Source organism: Lepisosteus oculatus, chromosome 7 (assembly GCF_040954835.1).
Source record: "Lepisosteus oculatus isolate fLepOcu1 chromosome 7, fLepOcu1.hap2, whole genome shotgun sequence".
In the NCBI taxonomy this organism is placed as follows: Eukaryota; Metazoa; Chordata; class Actinopteri; order Semionotiformes; family Lepisosteidae; genus Lepisosteus; species Lepisosteus oculatus.
The window spans coordinates 54,939,263-54,958,526 of NC_090702.1; the positions used below are offsets into that span (position 1 = coordinate 54,939,263).

The following is a 19,264-nucleotide window of genomic DNA, read 5'->3' on the forward strand; positions in this document are numbered from 1 at the left end:
AATGTGGTCTAATTTCCTTAAGCAAGTTTGAAGCAGATCATAAAGCCCATTAGTTATTAAACCTAAGAGTAGCTGCCGTGCTATAACTTGTAGCTGAAAGAGCAAATGAAACATTTGCCTGTAATTGTTGAGCGGGCTGGTTGACCCATTGCTAATGTTAGTACTAACAGGACATGGGGGTACAAGGCTGGCTTTAAGCAGGGAAATGGAAACTGGGTCCAAGGAACAGGAGACAAGTTTCCACATAATGCCCACGAGAAGGAATAAATTGGGCAAAAGCAGCAACAACATTCAGAGCCGCAGCACAGACTGCTGGAGCTGTCACCATGCAAGACGATATTGTCACATGTCTGATATTGTCCATTTAAAAAAAAAATAAAGTCCCCAAAAATGATTGCCCTGATCACAGGAGGTAGATGAAGTAGGCTAGCCAAAAGGGTCCACTATACACTGACTTCTCTGAAAAACAGCCTTTGACCGGAATTCATCACCACCTTTGATAAGGTCTTAAGGTTTAAGACTCAAGAGTCAGTGAGTAGGCCAGGCGGTGCTGCTTGAAGGCCTGAGAGAGATTTTTAAATAACAGAAGAGATCCACTCTTCTTCACAGACTCAGCGGCTTCTGTTGAGTGAGACTGATTTTCTGTATTTCTCTCTCGGTATCTGTGGGGACATACAGCTCCACACAAGTTGCATCACATGCAGAATTCAAAGGCGTCAATCATGTTTAACCGTTCTGATTCGTGTATGGCAGTCTGTTGATGTATGATGTGTAAGAATCCTGTGCGATACAGGTTAATGATTTACAAATGACAGGGTATGTCAAATGTCCATTAGGGGAGTTAAAGTAATCAGAGAACAGCGCTCATGTTAATAATAAACAGTTAATTCTAGTATTGGCTCATTTTGTTTGTTTTTTTAAAACTCCTTAAACACTAGTAACTGTTAGCAGTGGTCTGGAACAGTGTCTGCTCGCTGGGAGATAAAGGGGTGTGTTAAAAGCACAGCCTGTGCATTAGTCACACGGACACAGACAGCCCCTGATAGTCACGCTCACTCGGCCCGTCAATCACATTGGCATGGAAGACTCCTGTTGTGTGCGAGGCCTCCTAAAACGAGGGAGAAAAGGGAGTCCTTAACATGAATGGGCTTCGAAACCCCTGCATGTGACATACAGTCGGTCAGGAAAACATAGATGGCATTGTGACCCGTGAGCATCATCCGATTCTGATAGATCTTTACGACTTCCTCCCTGAGTTCGAACGGATCTGGATTTACTCCTAAGAATCCAACCACGATTTGTGGAAAACCCCAGCGATGCAGCATTTCTGTGTTTTTCAGCATCGTGCACAGTGATGCCCTCCTGGCAAAGGAAGCTGTGTTCTGTCCTTGTTATTACTGATCACTAAAATAAAGTATTGTTGAATTACATTTCACAGCTCTTGTGCGTGTCTCATCAAGTGGCCATGGGTGTTACAATATTTACAGGACCAGTAGTAGCTTTATTGATTACCCAGGGATAAATGGATAAGAAAATGAAGTGTAACATACAAGTTGTTTAGAAATTAATTTCTATTTTATTAGATGTATTACAAAGAAGAGGTAATATATTTTGTTCCAAATATTGTGTTATTTCCACTCGCATTTTTGCCACAGTAGTGTTTCACCGTGGTCCCAGTGAGTAGAATGGGATGCTGAGGTCTGAGATGGCTCGTTCTCTTCTTTCTCCCGAGCTCTGGGTGAGCACACGGCCAGAGTCTGACTCAGGACAGGCCTTTACGCTGACCAATCAAACACTTTTGGCACTGCACTTTTCCCGTAGGGTTTTGAGCACCTCTAGACTTCATAAGAGCAATGCAAAGTTGTGTTCCAAACGACAGGAGGCCTCTTAGTACACCTAACCCATTTGGTTGCTTGTAGCTAGTTGACTCAAGGATCCCGTTCTGCTCTTTTTCGAAAAAAAGTCAACTGTTAACTTCAGCAAGATTTCTCACCTCCACCACCATTCCAATGACTAACTGTGTGCAGTGCACAGACCCCTCCTTCTCCAGCGCACCTGCATTCTTACATCTTACTGTCCATGTTGTGTGTTGTTGGATATGTTTCTCGTTCTCACGCTCACTGCTGAAAGGCGTGAGAAGTCCATCTTGAGTAGAAAAATACTCCATTCCACGGATCAGTCACTTCCGAGCTGATTTTCATTGCCGGCTCTGAATATCATGTTCAGTGAGTTGAAGAAATCAACAGGCACAGAGTTATGCAGTATATAGGAAAGAACTGAGAAAACAGCTGGAAGTGGTGATATTTTTGTGCTGAACTTTGCACAACAGGACACTGGATAGTGTCCAGAATCCTCACTGATTTCCAACCTGCGTTGTCAGACCTCAAACCAGTGACGTTTCCACCAAAGGCAAACAGACATTTCTTTCCATTCTTTCTGCTTAAACAGGTGGTCGCTCAGCTCTAACCATTATTGCTGTGGTAAAGACAAGAAAACACATCTGAGTGGAGAAGCAGATCCCAAAGCACTCACAAGCTCAACATGAACACATACAGCACTCACAAGCTCAACACCAACACCTTGTTTGGAGACTTTGGTGTTCATGTTGAGTTTGACCACTGCAGCAACAACAGTGACCAGAAGCACATGAATGTCTCTTGTCCTTGCCAACGATGAACTTGCCTACCGGATACATAATTGGGATAGCCCAAAACAGGACTGTGACTGATGAGTGACAGATGGGTCCCAGTTTTGGTTAAAATGTCTGAGGTGTGTTCCACTAAACTGTGCTATGCCAAAAAAAAACATGTCGTTGCCACAAATATTTTTCAAAATAAAATTAGACCAACGTCAGGAGGCAGTAGGCAAGGCTAGTTTCTTATTTTAGCGTGAAAACCTCGCAGGTTCCTCTGAGACATCCCAAAATTGAAACCCTTTAGACAGGTAATATAGCATATGAGGAACACCACAGTGGTGTAGTGGTTAACATTACAACCTGTCCGTGCTGGGGCTAGAGTGCAATACCTGGGCTGCTGTCCGCATGGAGCTTGAATGTTCTCCTGTGTTTTCACTGGTTTGATCCAGGTGGTACAGTTTCCTCTCTCAGTCCAAAGACATACTGGGAGGTTAGTTTGCTTCTGGGAAAACTGGCCCTGGTGTGAGTGTGTGGGCATGTGTGTGTCTGGCCCGCAATGACCTGGTATCCTGTCCAGGGTGAACCCTGTGATGCCAAGTTTTCACTCAGATTGACATTGATGGAACTGATACTTTGATATCTGTGTGTGTTGAAAGGTGCTTTATATATTGGACGAATGTTGAATCTGTAGGTGACGTGGTGTGGGTGACTCAAGGAACCTTCACACATAAAACACTCCGATTTTCAATCCTTTCTAGGTCCAAGATGAGTTCTGCCTTTATTTTTAAAGATGTAATAAAAAAAACGATTTCGGATAAAAACCCCAAAACAGCTTTAGAGAAGATGTTTACCACCTGTCTCTAAATCTCCATTGATAACTGATTCCCCTTCTCAGTCTCTGCAGTTTGACCCACCCTATACACACTAATCACAAGCTTATCCTCTCTGAAAATGCACCCATTCCAAACAATTAATCAATAACATAACTGGATAACAATAATACGACAGACACATTCCTGGGTTAAATTTTATCCTGTTGCTGTTACTTTTTATTCAAGAAGAGAGAAAATAATGATGGGACCTGATTCTCATATTCAAACAAACTGGACTTCAGAATCAGCAGTGAGACTCAAGTGGGAACTTTGTGGAAGTGCATTTACACTCAGGAATGGGGGTGTGTATCTATAATGTAATAATGTACTGTTTCTTTATTAGCCCTATACAATTTCTTGCATTAGGAATTTGTCTTTTCACACACCCCAGCTTTTCTCCATGAGACACAAACACAGGGAGAGAAGCCTGGGGTCAGAGCGCAGGGTCAGCCATTGTGCGGCGCCCCTGGAGCAGTTGGGGTTAAGGGCCTTGCTCAGGGGCCCAACGGAGTAGGATTCCTCTGCCGGCCGCAGGATTTGAACCGGCAACCTTCCAGCCACACGCACAGATCCTGAGCCACAGAGCCACCACACAGCCCCTTTTACACAAAGGGCTGTGGGAGTGTGGAACAAGCTGCCCTGTCATGCTGTGGACGCCAATACCCTGGTCAATCAGCTGCTAGCGACCAAACAGGGCACACTGGGCCACTGGCCCACCGTCATAAACATTGCTGTTGTTCGTTTATGAATCTCACGCCCGGCGAGATGACCGTACAGTACAGTACATCTATGAGGCCCAGTCATGATTCTGGCGGCCTCTAGTGGCTACTTCTGTTATGGAACGGCCTGCCATAAGGTGATCTATTCGCACGCCCTTTGAATCCGATTGGTGAATAAGCTGCAATATTTCTCCATAGGCAAGATACAAAAGTCACACTGAGATATTTCTGTGCTGAAAACTGATGTAATTAACATGAATCTATTTCAGTTTTGATTAATCAGTTTTTAAGATGAAATTTGCCTGTTTATAATTCCTTAGTGCCTTTGACAAATAGTTTCTCAGAAGACCCCGGTGTAATTTTGCACATTATACAGTACATAAAGCAAGGCTATGACTTGTACCAGTCCCAGCTGGGACAGGCTGCTTTGTGAGGAAAAGCTTACTTACTTTTGTCCCACTTTGGAGTCCCTGTCCTGCTCTTGTCCAGTGTTTCAGAATCACCTTTGTCGGGTCAGAGTGGCTAAAGTAAGGTGCCATGGCAGTGTGACCCAAGTTCAGCGGAGTCCTCCGGTCACTGCAGAGATGGGCTGCCCCCCAGTTCCTAAGGATTACATAGGCACAGAAGAGACATGACAGATGAGCCGACGCCATCTGCCTGCTGGTAGCTGATCTACAGTAACTAATAGCTGAGGAGCAGTAGCTGGGGGACAATATTGTCATGCCTGCAATGGCCTGTGCCTTTGTCAGGGCTGGTGTGCTCCTGTGTTTTTCTTCCGTCTGCTCCCCTCACTTAATCGAGGTCTTCCTGGGGGTTGGGGGGGTGACATCACTTCTGTAACTCACAGAGCGCACTGAGACTGGCTGCACACCGGCACCCACAGGGGGGCAGCTGAGAGGAAGACATTTATCTTAGGCTGATGCTGGAAGAGGTATTAGAGGGGCCAGCAGGGGGCACTCACCCTGCGGTCTGTGTGGGTCTTAATGCCCCAGTATAGTGACAGGCACACTACACTGTAAAAAGTGCTGTCCTTCAGAGGAGATGTGAAACTGGGGTCCTGTGGTCATTAATAATCCCAGAGTGTTTCTCGAAAAGAGTAGGGGTGTTACCCTGGTCTTTACCAATCATGGCCTCCTAATAATCCCCATCTCTGAACTGGCTTCCTCACTCTGCTCTCCTACCCCCTGAGAGCTGGTGTGTAGGGAGTGTACTGGAGCACTATGCATCATCCAGGTGGGGCTGCACACTGGTGGTGTTAGAGGTGATCCCTATTACCTTTGAGTGGAGCTTTGACCAGCTTTGAGTGGAGGGTCCAGAAAAGTGCTGTCTCAGTTGTAAGGAATTATTATCAGGTAGTACTGGATGTGCCATACCTGCAGCCTAGACAGCGCAAATTAACAAAGGTGTGGACCCTGTGCAGGTTCCCACATTCAGGGACATCTAACAGCATATATATTATAATATACCAACTGCCACCAAAGTCTAGAGACTGGCCTACACCAAGAACCCGGAAAACAATCCACAGAGAAAACCAGAAGCAGGAGACAGGAAACAAGCTGAAACCAGAAGTAACAACCATTTAAATAAGAACCAGAACAAGGACTCAACCGAACAGGAGAAAGAAAAACAAAGACAAGAAACAGATTACCTGTAACAGGGAAGGAGAAACCCCCCCCCCCCAGAAAAATAGAGATCTGAGCTCAAACCAGAGATATACAATACTAAGCACTGAAAGGACTGCCAGCGCAGTTTATATACTGTAGGGCTGATGGAGGGAGGCGCGGAGCTGCAGATACACTGGTCAGCCCGTGATTGGGCGCAGCCGTCTGTAGGGTCGGCTAGGCCAGCCACCAGGGCTTGGGGCGCCCCCTGGTGGTGAGATGACGGAACTGTAACACTGGAGTCTAATCCATTGGTCTCTGTCGAGAGCAGGGCAGGAATCACCCTGGACAGGACACACACACACACACACACACACACACACACACACACACACACACACACAGAGCAGGCAGGAATCACCCTGGACAGGACTCCACACAGATACACACACACACACAGAGCAAGGCAGGAATCACCCTGGACAGGACTCCACACAGACACACACACACACCAAAGCAAAAATTGTTTCAAGCAGAAGATTATTCTGGTCGAATTTGGTTATTCCCGTGAAGAGAAGAGATTTGTGTCTTTGCACTTGCTGACAGGACACCTGTCCATTCCTGGGCCTCGTCTGAGCCACCATGCACTGACAACACTTTTGGGCAGTTAGTAGCTATAAGTGATCCTAGGATCTCATCCAGCTGGGCCCTGAGTTTCCTTTTTCACTGAAGAAATAAATCTTCAGAGATACCTCTTCATGCCTCTGACTGCTCCTATCGGGTCCCCTGTTAATCATCTGGGCCCAGTGTGGCTCAGCACAGCACTCCGTGGGCTCTCTCTCCCACGCTCAGGCCACACTGACCAGTCCGCCTGCGTCCTGGCACAGACTCGGACCTGCCCACCGTCTCCGAACAGAACTGACGTCAGGGTTAAGAGGGGGAACAGGTCATGCGGTACCTCATCCGAGGCTCTCCCAAAATCCCGAAGCCTTTTGGTCAGAAACCCTGCAGGAGTCAGTACTTTTTGTACTTGACTTATCCGGGGAAAACAAACAAACAGAGACGCGAAGTAAAATGTCTCCAACAAAAGCGTTACCATACAAATACAAACTCCGGTGGGTGGCTTCGTCGGCGTCAGATAAAATTGCGAACATGTCCTGTATAATACGCACGATGCGCTGACCTGCCCGTTGGTTCAGTACGATCCCCTTGTTTAGTATGGGTATTACATTACTGATCTGCCCGTTGTAAGGAATCCCCCCAGTTTTTGACGTCCGTGAAACGGCGGTTTCTGTTGGGGTTTTAGAAAACCCGTGTCCTGATATCCTGTACAGTAACTGTCTCTGGAAAAATAATAATAAAAAAAACTTTTCTAAAAAGCAAGTCAGGACAGATACACCGCGGCAGCGTTTCACGAAAACAGCATGTTACCGCGGCAACCTACCAGACATTCAGTACGGCCCAGAATCGCACCTGTCCCGGCTCACCTGTTCGCCAGGCACGGGTCCGGGGGGCTCGCTTATCCAGGCGTCACGCTTATCCAGGCTCCCGTAACCGAATCGCAGCCTCCTCCAGTCCAGCAGCCAGTCTAACAGACACGGACAGGCGACGCGTCGCCCTGCGCAGTGTGGTACCCCCGGTTTCTGCTTCGTCGTTAGCCCTTCTCCCCGAATGCCGACGGATGTTTCTATCGAACATTGTATTTTTTTTATTATTTAATGTGCTGGGGGAGAGTTACAGTGCTGTAAGAACATAATCCATTACTTCGCAAATTACTCGTGTTAGAATGATTTGTTAAAAGTTCCGAGAACGCGAGTTAACGTCTGCAGTCACTATATGCAATCGAAACAAGTAGCTCCTCTCACAAGTAACTTGTCACTTTAATTGCTTTATAAAGGTAACTTTGCCAACGGCAATGTTCTGCAACCTGCCTCACCAAGGTGCAGAACATTACAAACGTTATTTTATTAATAATTGCTTACACTTATATAACGCTTTTCTGGACACTGCACTCAAAGCTCCATCCCCACCACCAGTGTGCAGCCCCACCTGGCTGATGCACCAGTCCACTCCCCACACACGCTATCAGTGGGGAGGAGAGCAGAGTGATGGAGACAGTTCAGAGATGGGGGTTATTAGGAGGCCATGACTGGTAAAGGCCAGGGGGAAATTTGACCAGGAGGCCGGGCTAACACCCCTACTCTTTTCGAGAAACGCCCTGGGATTTGTAATGACCACAGAGAGTCAGGACCTCGGTTTTATGTCTCATCCGAAGGATGGCGTCTTTTTACAAGTACAGTGTCCTCGTCACTACACTGGGGCATTAGGACCCACACAGACCGCAGGGTGAGCCCCACTAACTGGCCCCACTAACACCTCTTCCAGTAGCAACCTTAGCTTTCCCAGAAGGTCTCCCATCCAGGTACTGGCCAGACTCGCACCTGCTGGGCTTCAGGGGGCTGCCAGCGGTGAGCTGCAGGGAGATATGGCGGAAGAACCATTTCTGTTGTGTTCTTACGTTTGTATCGCAAACATTAAAATGATCGAGATCCTACAGAAAACAATTTTCTGGTGGTGGGGATGATGGTTGTCTTGTCATTAAGCACTCTCTCTCTCCGTGTCGTCTTTATCGGGGACGGATTCAGGCTGACGGAGGCTGGACGAGTCGTTCCCGAGGGTCGGAGACGTCGATCCCCCCAGCGCCGCTAGGGGGCCCCCGAGGGCCGTCTCCCGGCAGCGCGCTACCTGCTTCAACAAGTCACAGGATGTTCCCCAGACCTCATGCCAAAGAATTAATTTACTAAATGGCTCCGATGGCTGCAGGGGATTCCACGCCTGACGCACCTGGAGAGCAGCACCTGCCGCCTCTCTCGAAGTGGTTAACAAAGTCAATAAAAGAAAGAGCTTCCCTGCGCGCTGTCGCCCTTTCTCTGGGTATTTGGTCAACACGCTTATTATTCCGTCTTTATCAGCTGCTAATCGCTCTCTCTGGAAAAGAGAAAAAAGGAGCAGAAATAATGACTGTGAACGACTCCCGTCTGTGTGCATCCAGGCCATTCGTCCCGCGTGTCGCTGCGTAGCCCCTGGTCAATTATCGGAAAAGGAGTTCTAATACAAAGCAGACATTGCCAGACACTGAAGGAAGCCATAGGCGTCATTCTTCCGCTCTCCCGCTGGAATTATGACTACACGGGGCCAGTGACTGGGTTCGCAGAGGTATTTCCACAGTCGCGCAGGGAGATGCGCCGACGCGGTGGGCTGTCAGCAGCCTTTCTCTCTCCCTCTCTCTCTCTGTGTGTGTGTGTGCAGTAGGCAGCTCTGAGGGTCTTCCCCTCCAGTGGGGTCAGCTTTGACGCGAGCCTCGGACCCGTCTCCAGTCCCCGCAGGTCGGGAGCAAGGTGCCGGCCGCCGCCCGGGGTGCCCACGGTCCCCGCGTGGCGAGTGGGGCTACTCGCACAGCTGTGGACAGTAGTTCCAACGATGGTCTGTTTTCGGGGATGGGTTTTTTCTTCAGTTTATAATTGATGTGATTTATAGGAAATGTCCCCCCCAAATACACACACACTCCACCCCACCCCAAAACAACAACAAGGAAAATACAAAAATGACCTCTGTTGTTCGAAATGTTTTCATAAAAAGTAATGTCGGTTTAGCAGGACACGAGGGGCGACGCGCGCTCCCGGTGAAAGATGCTGTTACACGCTCAGGCTCGCCGTACCGCTCGGACCCGTGTCCGGAGGGCTGGAGCTCGGGGGGGAGGGAGGGGTGTTTCGGAAACTTCTCGAGCCGGCGAAACAGGCGCTGCGTGGGGAAGGGGTCTGAAAGATCAGGAAGTGTGACTGTTGTCCGTCCGAGCTGCTCAGAGACCTCGCGGGCGATCGGCTCTCCTGCTCTTTGATCTGCAGCGCAGTTTGACACTCTTTTTAATCGCTTTAGATTCGGGGTCCCGCCAATGGCGTTATAAAACCGAGTCCTGTGTTTTAATACAGCACACAGGGCTGGAGCGCCAAATTAAAGAAGCAAAAACACGAAACTCTGAACTATTTGTGTTTCTTTTTTTTTTTTTAAATTAACACCAGCAGTTTTAACTCTGTAAAGCGGGATTTTAAAAAAAACATATCTAGATTTTTAAAGTGAGTGCTGGCACCAAGAAGATCTCGCGTGTTAATAACAGGGGCGGCCAAGCAAGCACCGCGGATCCGCCCGCAGACCGAGCAGGGCGCTTCTGCACTTGAGGGACAGAGACGGCGCAAAGCGGTCCCAACGCGTTTCACTTTGTCTTTTTTTTTTTTGTTTTGTTAAATCCGCGCCGGTCGTTGGCAACCGCTCCAAACTTGACGAAATCGAGCGGTTGCTACCCCCAGTGCCAGCGTCCAGTTGTCATATTAATTATGTCACCGAGCAATGATTGGAGCAGTCAAAACAGCGCGCGGCTCGGGAGAGCTCTTCTGCCGCTGGGAGAATAAGGGAAGGCTTTCAGAGGGCACTAATTGGACCCCAGAAACGCTCTGACAAGGCATGGAAGATAGGTTACAGAGAGACCCGCAGCTCTGAGGGGGCAGGGAGCTCCGTGAATAGACCCCACGCTTCTTTTCTAAACTCCCTTGCTGAGCAAAAAAATGGGCTGGTTCTTGAATACTGGCTTGATCTTGAATGCCACAGCCAACAGAGAAAAATTGGACAATTTATTGTAAGGTCTTTTTGTGTGTGTGTTTTTTTTTTTCCAGCTATTCACCGCTACCCTGAAGGGAATCGGATGGTTTGTGTCCGTCTGAAAGACCTCTTCTTTCACTTTTTTTGAAGAGGGAAAAGTTGTAGAAATACACGCTCGCTCGCCTACTGTAACAAAACAGAGTGTAACAAATCATTTTAAAACACACACACACACACAAACAACAACTGTAGCTGAAGAATTGCGCGCACCGGCGATCCCCGCTCTGCCCGTTTTAAGGAATATTTAGTTAAAACGGGAACCCGCCGGGAAAACCGACACCAGCTTTTCAAGAACTCCTGAATGGACCCGGGGAGTGGAAAATATGTTAGTCTGAGCCGAGCTTCTAGTTGACTGTGAACTAAGTATCACAACAACTCCCGTCCAACACATTCGAAATGGGGGGGAAAAAGATCGAGGCGCTTTAGAGATTTTTAAACAGTTTTAAACACCCCGTCGGTTTTCACAGAGAAACAGGCCGACGGGAAACAACGACTTTAGCGCTTTTCTAAAGGCCGTTCTCTCTGTTCAAAAGGTCGCAGAGGATCTATATTTAAACGAGATCCGTCTTATCTGCGCGATACCCGCGTTGTTCGCCTGCTCCTAATGAAATCCACGCGTACTGCCCCGGTCTGGTGGAGAGAGCTATCCTTTCAGCACTAGACAGTAATTGCTGCTCGGGCACAAAAAGCAGTGTCTGTTTGTTTGTGTGGGCTGAAGCCACTCCGGTTTTTAACTTTTAAGTTTTGTTATTTTGTGAGTCTGGTCACTTGTAAGTATCTAGCGCTACAGGGCAGCACGCTTTCACGCAGGGAGCCCCACGCTGAAATCTGATTTCTGATTTTTAAAGATCACGGGGTTCACGAACGTTACTTATGATGGAAGATAGTGTCTTCTAATTCATAGTCGCGAAAGAGGAGTCGTGCAGACTTCGCGACGTTTTTGCTATGCGTGAGTTTTGCACCATTACATTAAGAAAAGGTTTAGTGCTGGCTAACGAATGGCGCTTTCGCTGTTTATAAAGCGGTTTACATGCAGTGGGACTCCTCTCCTCCTCGCGTGTGCGAGGTTTCAAACCCCACTGCTGAAAATCAAGTCCCCGTGTGATTAAGAGGGACGGAGCGCGCTCTCCTAATTGGATAGCAACCCGAGACTGGATGGGACAGGAAAAGGAGGAAGGGACAAAACGAGGGCCCGGCCCAGTCCCGGTCTGTGCAGACGGGAGCTGTTTGTTCAGGGGCTGGGGCGGCACGCGCCCGGCGTACGCGTTGCAACAACACTCGGAGCCGGAGGGGAGCGCGAGCCGGCAGCGGGGGGCGTGGCCAGCCCCCCGCGCGTGGGGCCGTGTGTGTGCCTTGAAAAAGCCGCCGCCGCCCGCTCGCGGCACTCACTCCGGCCCGGGGAGCGCGCGAGGCGAGAGCCTGCGAGACCGCCTTCACAGCGAGCGCCGCCAGAGCGTGCTCACCAGCAGCCACACGCGAGCGCCACGAGCGGCACGCACGGCCCTTCCCACCGCAGCCCCCCAAAGTAAAAACAAAAAAGGGGGAGACGGACAAGCGAGCGGACCTCCGTTTCTCTTCCTCCCGGCATCCGCTGCCAATGGATATCGCTGCCAAGATGGAGCTCGGCGCCAGCCAGCAGCACCTGCTTCCACCCGCCTGCTTCTTCGCCGCCGCCGCGCAGGGCGCCCAGCTCAGGCCGGCCGACAGCCCGGGCGGCCCGCCGGCCCCCAAGCCGGCCCGGAGGCCGCGCTCGTCCTCGCCCGAGCTGCTGCGCTGCAAGCGGCGCCTGACCTTCGCCGGCTTCGGCTACACCCTGCCGCAGCAGCAGCCGGCCGCCGTGGCGCGCCGCAACGAGCGCGAGCGCAACCGCGTGAAGCTGGTGAACCTGGGCTTCGCCACGCTGCGCGAGCACGTGCCCAACGGCGCGGCCAACCGCAAGATGAGCAAGGTGGAGACGCTGCGCTCGGCGGTCGAGTACATCCGCGCCCTGCAGCAGCTGCTGGACGAGCACGACGCCGTGAGCGCCGCCTTCCGGGCGGGGGTGCTGTCGCCGGCCATCTCCCAGGGCTACCCGCAGGACATGAACTCGATGGCGGGCTCGCCCGTCTCCTCGTACTCCTCGGACGAAGGGTCGTACGACCCGCTGAGCCCCGAGGAGCAGGAGCTCCTGGACTTCACCAGCTGGTTCTGAGGCCTCCTGTGGCTCCGGGGGACCCCGACCCCCGCGCTGGGCAGCGGACTTGTTCCCAGCGCGCCTGGAGGGCGGCGGGAGAAACGCCAGAGCCGAGCAACCTGACAGCACAGGGCAGCTGCCGCCCTTACTCGTTTGCACTGCGGTCGGTGCGCCGGGCCGAGGAAGAGGAGGGCGCCCCCGGTCCCCCGCCGGGGCGCGGAGCCAGTGCCGAGGAAGAGGAGGGCGCCCCCGGTCCCCCGCCGGGGCGCGGAGCCAGTGCCGAGGAAGAGGAGGGCGCTCCTGTAGAGCCTGCGAGCCCTGGCCTGACCGCCGAGGACGCCGAGCTCGACCCCTGGCTGTGCCGCGCCACAGCCGAGCCCTGAAACGTACTTCTCCTTCATCATTTCCGAACTATGCTAAACCCAATCAGAGAACGTAATACGTATTTTTGTAAGCTCCTGTAATGTTCCGACTCTAAAAAAAAATGCTTCCAATCTTTTTTGCGGATTTTATTATATGGGAAAGTCTATTTGTTTCTAACCTGTCGTTTTTTTTTTTTTGGGAATATATTAAGCTATTTTTGTATATAAGAGAGATTTATAGGCGTTTTTGTACAAACGGTTTGGAGACGTGTGTATCCTGACGATATATGAATGTGATGCCTCTCACCTCTGCCTCTTTAGACGGGGTCTCAACCTGCCCGGCCGCACTCCCGAGCACCGCCGTGTCTTACTTTCGCCCCGAGCGCAGTGTATGCAGCTGTTGTCCAAACGCAGACCGCAATGGCTCCCCATTGGTTCTGTTCTGCTTATGTTTCCGATACCATTGCCTTTCCTACTGGGTGTATTTAAAAAAAAAAGAGTCCGTGTTTTCTATATATATATACTAGTTTCATAATAAAAGCAAACTTTTTCTAAAGCGCATGTGTTGGCGTGCAGTGATTGATTCTTAAGGGCTCTCCCCCGGTGTGTGGACAGGCGACACCTTGACACCTCAGCCAGGTAGGCTCTGTGCGCTCCGTGCGCAGTGGGACAGGTCTGCCCGGGGTGGGGGCGAAACACGCGCGTCCGGGCGCCCCGAATCACGGAGAGCTACACTGCCCCCCCCCACTCAGAGCGGTCTGGGTGTTTCGGACTCGGGTGGGCTCTGCCCGGCCCGCGCCCCTGAGCACACCCGGGAGGGGGTGCGGTTTTGCCCTCGGGGTCCCTGAAGAAGACGCCCGGGGTCTCCGTTCGCACCCGACTCCGCGGGAGAATCCGGAGCGGTCACTGGTTAGGGGGGCAGAGTAAGACAGGGCAGACCCCAGGACATCCGCCTCATCGCCCAGCATCGCGCGGCCTTCTCCCGTGACGAGGGCCGGCCCGCAGCGCCCGAGACCATCACGCCCGGCGCGTGTCTCATGCAGCCCACGAGCATCATTGGGCGTAAACACAGCAAGTCGGCTCGGCGACTCGCCCCCTGGTCATGTGCAGCTCTCGCAAAAGCGTGAGTACAGGCCACGTCCACGCTCCTGTTCCCGCTGCGTGGGGTTTTTATAAACTGCTTGCGGGGTCCGTTCACTATGATCACCTCGACAAAAAGGGCATCGTTTGGGGGAAGAAAGTGTCACGAGACGTTCGGAGGGCATACATCTGCTGCTGGGTGTCTGACCTTAACCTTCAGTAGTGGGGAGCTGCGTCAGCAGGCGTGGGCTGCAAAGGGACAAGTAATGGGTTTATTCCCTGCTGAAAAAGAAGAAGAGAGAAAACACAACGTTTCGGCCGTGGAGCGGTCCTGAAGAAGGCCCTGAACCTGAAGAAGGCTCCACGGCCGAAACGTTGTGTTTTCTCTAACCTTAACCTTGTTTTTCTAGCGGATGTTAGGCGGGTTGTAAAGATGCTACTCACGCGTGCACTCGCGTTTGAATGCGACTGAAACACCTCCGTGTCCCGAAAGGACGCGATTCCGGCGCAACCGACCCGTCTTGCGGTTGACGTTCAGATTGGCAGGAATGAGGCAACTTAAGCGGCTAATGAGCCCAGCAGCACCATACCTCGTGGCTGTTTTTAGAGGTAAAAACCGCCCCTTTCATGTCAATCTAGTTGAGAGGATACAGAAGTTCGATCAGTTGTGGGTTTTTTTGGGGGGGGGCGACTGGAGAGCTGCAGCTGGGCGCGTGCCTGGCTGAATGAATCGCCGAGGTCGCGCGCTGGTTGGCCGATGGCATGCGCCGACTGTCAGCGGCGCGCGCCAGGCCCTTGAGACCTGCTCCGGGGCACCAGTGCTCGTCTGCAGCTCGCAGGCCAGCCTCTGGGACGTGCAGAGGGCGGACACTAAACACTCCTGGCTCCGTGCTCCGCTAATCTGGAGCTGGAAGATACTCCGCGCGAAGTCTCCTTACCTATAAATTTACTGATAAAACAGACGCAGATAACACAGATTGAACGGGAATGCACGTCACGTTAAAAGCGCCAGCTGGGTGACACTGTAAATGTACAGTGATGATGGATTGATTGATTGCCAATATCTGCTCTAGGACCCAAAAGAGTACATACCCGCTTTTAAATCTCTGTAAATCATCTGATATCTGGAAAATCGCGAAATACTTTTTTTTAAAAAAATATCTGCCGCGCTGCTTCATGAAAATAAAAGCACAGCAGGGGCCACCTTTTCTGAACCAAGACAAGAGCTCGATTTAAAGGCGGGTTTCAAGTTCCAGTACTGTATACCCTTCAAGGCGCGGATTAAACCCGCGGGTGAGCGGAGAGACCAGCCCAGGCTGGAGCCCTCTGTGCTCGCTCGCTCCGCCGCGCCGCTCGCCTGTGCCAGAATCCCGCAGGAGGCCGGAGGAGCCTGACCGCTCACCGGGCCGCCTGCGGGGGAACACCCCGTCCCTCACCGGGCCTGTCAGGCGCAAGGGGACAGACACCGCCGTGTCGAATCGCCTGTTCTTCCCTGTTGCGTCTGAAAAAAGTGCTAAAGAAACTATTGGGATTTTCACTGCCTCGGCCCTTTTTTCTTTTAGCACTCGATCTTTTTTTTTTTCAAATTAATACCAATCAAGCTTCTCTCGGGGAGAGCAAGCTGGGGTCTGCGACAAAGACAAATTCCTCATGCAAGAACTTGTATATGGCCAACAAAGTGATCTTATCTCATCTCATCTCATTAATGAATTTGGCTGACGGTCTCTTTAAGAAAGGAAAAACCGATTTATAATCGCTGCCTGCGTACTAAGTCGTGTGTTTCACTGAAGGAGTCTAAGCCAAGTACAGTACCCCCTCCCCCACACCCCAAGAGTAGGACAGCCGTGTCCCACTTCTAACTACTGCAGCCTGGCTGAAAACAACCCCCTCTGCCACCCCGCTGGCCCGAGCACGAACGAATGAGGACTGGCTAATTGAACTCACTCCTAACTCATGTCGATTAAAACACAGGGCCAGAAAACGGCCCCCCCCCCTGTCTCTTCTTTTTTGAAAAAAATAAATAAAACATGACTAAAAGATAAATTTGAACCCGCAGTTCAAACCGAACCTTCTTACTTCTTTCACCCTCTGGACGTTTTTATTTTATTTTCCTCATGGAGAAAACGGATGAAGGATTCCTGATGCTGTGACACTCTGCCCAAGCTATGAGAGAGGAGAAGGCGAGGGGAGAACCCGACTGGGAGAAATGAGGCGTGTACGTTGAATTGGAGTCCGACTGAGCCCTGGGTGAGATGCCGATTCAGGACGCATCCCTTTGCACCAGGGTTATTCTGCAAGGCCTAAAGCACACTCCGGCACAGAGCTGTCCATTTCTACTGTAGACCAGGGCCTAGACCAGCCTGACACCTTTAGTCACCTGGGGTCCAGTGGAAAACACGCAGGTTGAAGAAATGGAGTTTATTTAACTGAAGTTCGGGAGGGATGACAACAACCACGCTCAGTCATCCCCAGCTGTCAGCGATCAGCGATCACTCCCTTCGTCCTTCCTCCGCCGAACGCTATAAATACCAGACGCGATCTCTCCCTCCCTCGCGTGCGACTTCTGTATCGCAGCTCCACCTCTGCAGCTGCACCTTGGTCACCTTGAGCGGGGGTCCTGGCCTCCTCGTCCTACGGCCCGGAGGGTTAAGCCAAATATTCGCCCCACAATAGTTCGTTATGCTCCGATTTTGGGGCGTTGTCATTCCTCGGGAATAATGATGTGCTGCACGGGAGATGCTGCTTAACTATCATTACTGTAGGTACTATTGCAATATAAACACTAAAATATAACGGCTTCTTGAATATTTTGTATTTGCACTATTTCACAATTTCCTTGCTCTCACTGTGCAAAAACCCGTTTTTAAAAATTGTTGCTGGCCCCCCGTTTAAATCATTAATCTCCCTAATCTGCCTGAACTCTTTGCAAGAAGTCAGAAGGGAGGCTCAGCTGTCCTGACCTGTATCCCTGGTTGACAATAAGAGCATAAGCCGGCAGTCTAGGTCTGCTTAGTTTCCACGTGAATTTCAGTCTAGAGGGAATGTGAGGCGTGTCCTGTCTCCAGTCCTGCCTCAAAGAGGCCAGGTGGCTCACCTTGCCCTCGAAATTAAGCCCACTGCTAATTAAAACAGCTTTGAATGACGTTGAAGTCAATTGCAGAAGCAGTAGGGATACTGTAAGTGTGTTGAAATGCTGAGGAGGAAACATGACAAAGAGCATTCGAACCTGGGTGAATGACACATTTGTAACTGGAAACAGACACGCCGTCCGCTAAACGAGTCAATTCGTCATCAGAAATGGGTCTCTGTGGATTCATCACGTTGCATTTTGAGGAAAGCCCAATCTCTTGCCTTAAAAACAAATCATTAAAAAACAAACAAACCGGAACAAACAAAAAAGAGAGATACATTTTTTTTCTTCCGTAAAGAAAAAGCAAAAGGCTATCGTGGGTTTGGGTGGGCTGTGGAAATTGATTCACCAGTCATCTCCTTCTGCCATTTTGCGTTTGAATGGCCCGAGGCAGCCCCTTTCATTCCAAGAGAATGCGCTTGTCTGAGGAGGCACCAGCATTGAAATGTAGTGGGGTTCAAACACACAAGTGACGTGGAATTGCCTTAAAAAGACTGGTTTTGGGGGGTCACACACTGTAGAGGTCTCTGGTTAGACTTGGCATTGTGAGAGGCCCTGCACCAAATGAATGAAATAACAGGCTTAAGCACCATTCAGGGGAGCTGAATGCAAATCAGAGATAAGTAGAAGTTTTCTTTTTTTTTAAAAGAGGCCGATAATTTTTGTTCATTGCTCCTATCTCTGCAGGCAAGGTTTGCATGTTAAACATGATTTACCAGGCTTTATTCCCTGGGTTCTATTGAATTCAGTCGTCTTTTTTCTTCTTCCTCTAGTGATTGCCTATCCTAGTCTATGATTAATGAGCTGCCGTGCAATTTGGTGGCCATAATGACAATCAGCACACGACTATGAACTCACATTCCTCTCGCAGGTTTACCAGGCGGTTACCAAGAGGGGCCCACGGAGGAGGAGGGCTGTGAGGAGACAGCTAAGCGTTTCTGCAAACTCCTTTCTGCCCTCGTTTCGCTGGCTTCCTGCTTCTCTGGGCCTTTCACATGCGACCGAGGAAAGAGAGGGGCAGTAATCCCGTCCCCGCCAGGCCCTTAATGAAGACACCAAGCTGATTCGGCCAGGCAAAATAATATTCTGTGTCTCCAGGAAGCTGAATCTGATTCATTAGATTGTTTTTAATCTGAAGCAACAAGCACAGGTGATATTTATCAACCTTCAACGTGATGTACTGTAAGTAAAGAAGACTGAGGTCTGTTTCTATCGGCCCCTAGACCAGCGAGTTGTCCGTGTGACGTTTCACACAGCCCACACAAAGAAAAGTTACTTAATTGTGGTGACTCAAGCCAGTGCATACAGTACATTAAATCATCATGTAGACTTCTGCCCTCATCCATTAAGTAGAATTTGTGTTTTTTTTATAGAAATGATAAACTGTTCATATATATATATATCTGCTGGTGTCTTTTAGTGTTTGTATTTATCTTGCCTTTATACAGACTTCTGCTTTTGACATCCCATAGAATACTACTATTGCAACCACTCCTACTGTTACTTCTTCTGTTACTGATGCTGCTACATCTACTACAACAACTACGACTAATAATAAAACCGAAGTGAATTATGTTCTTTCATCCTCCATAAAACTCAACAAGAAAGTTGCTACATTGAAGCCTCGTTTAAAAGCTGTATTCGACTCTTATTTTTTTTTCCTGTTTTGTTTTTTTTTCTCGGTTGGGCTTATGGTGCACTGACTGCTCGTCTGAAGCTGGCCTGAAGTGTGAGCTTTTAGTGTTTAAAACATCGAAGTGTCTGTTTAAATGTCAGTCCGGTGTCAGACGCTTGGGGTCGGTTATGGCGTAAATCACGAAATAGGTTCACAGCGAATCTTGTCTGAGAGAGAAGGGCTTCGTTTCCCCCTGTTAGATGTTATGATTATTAATTACAGGAACAAGAGGGTACTCGTTTGGAAAAAAAAACGCGTCTTTTTCATACGGTCGAAGGAAAGCTTGGCCTCGTCGTTGCTAAGG

General features: G+C 50.0%; 1 protein-coding gene across 1 annotated transcript; it reads left to right on the forward strand.

The window, feature by feature from the left end:
* The first annotated feature begins 11,756 nt into the window (after positions 1 to 11,756).
* On the forward strand, positions 11,757 to 13,611 carry ascl1a (achaete-scute family bHLH transcription factor 1a). Its single transcript, XM_069191977.1, has one exon. The coding sequence runs from the start codon at positions 12,138 to 12,140 to the stop codon at positions 12,729 to 12,731; it is 594 nt and encodes a 197-aa protein (XP_069048078.1). The 5' UTR covers positions 11,757 to 12,137; the 3' UTR covers positions 12,732 to 13,611.
* The last annotated feature ends 5,653 nt before the right edge of the window (positions 13,612 to 19,264 follow it).

Coding starts and splice junctions, on each gene's coding strand:
- ascl1a (XM_069191977.1), top strand. CDS start 12,138: ATGGATATCGCTGCCAAGATGGAGCTCGGCGCCAGCCAGCAGCACCTG.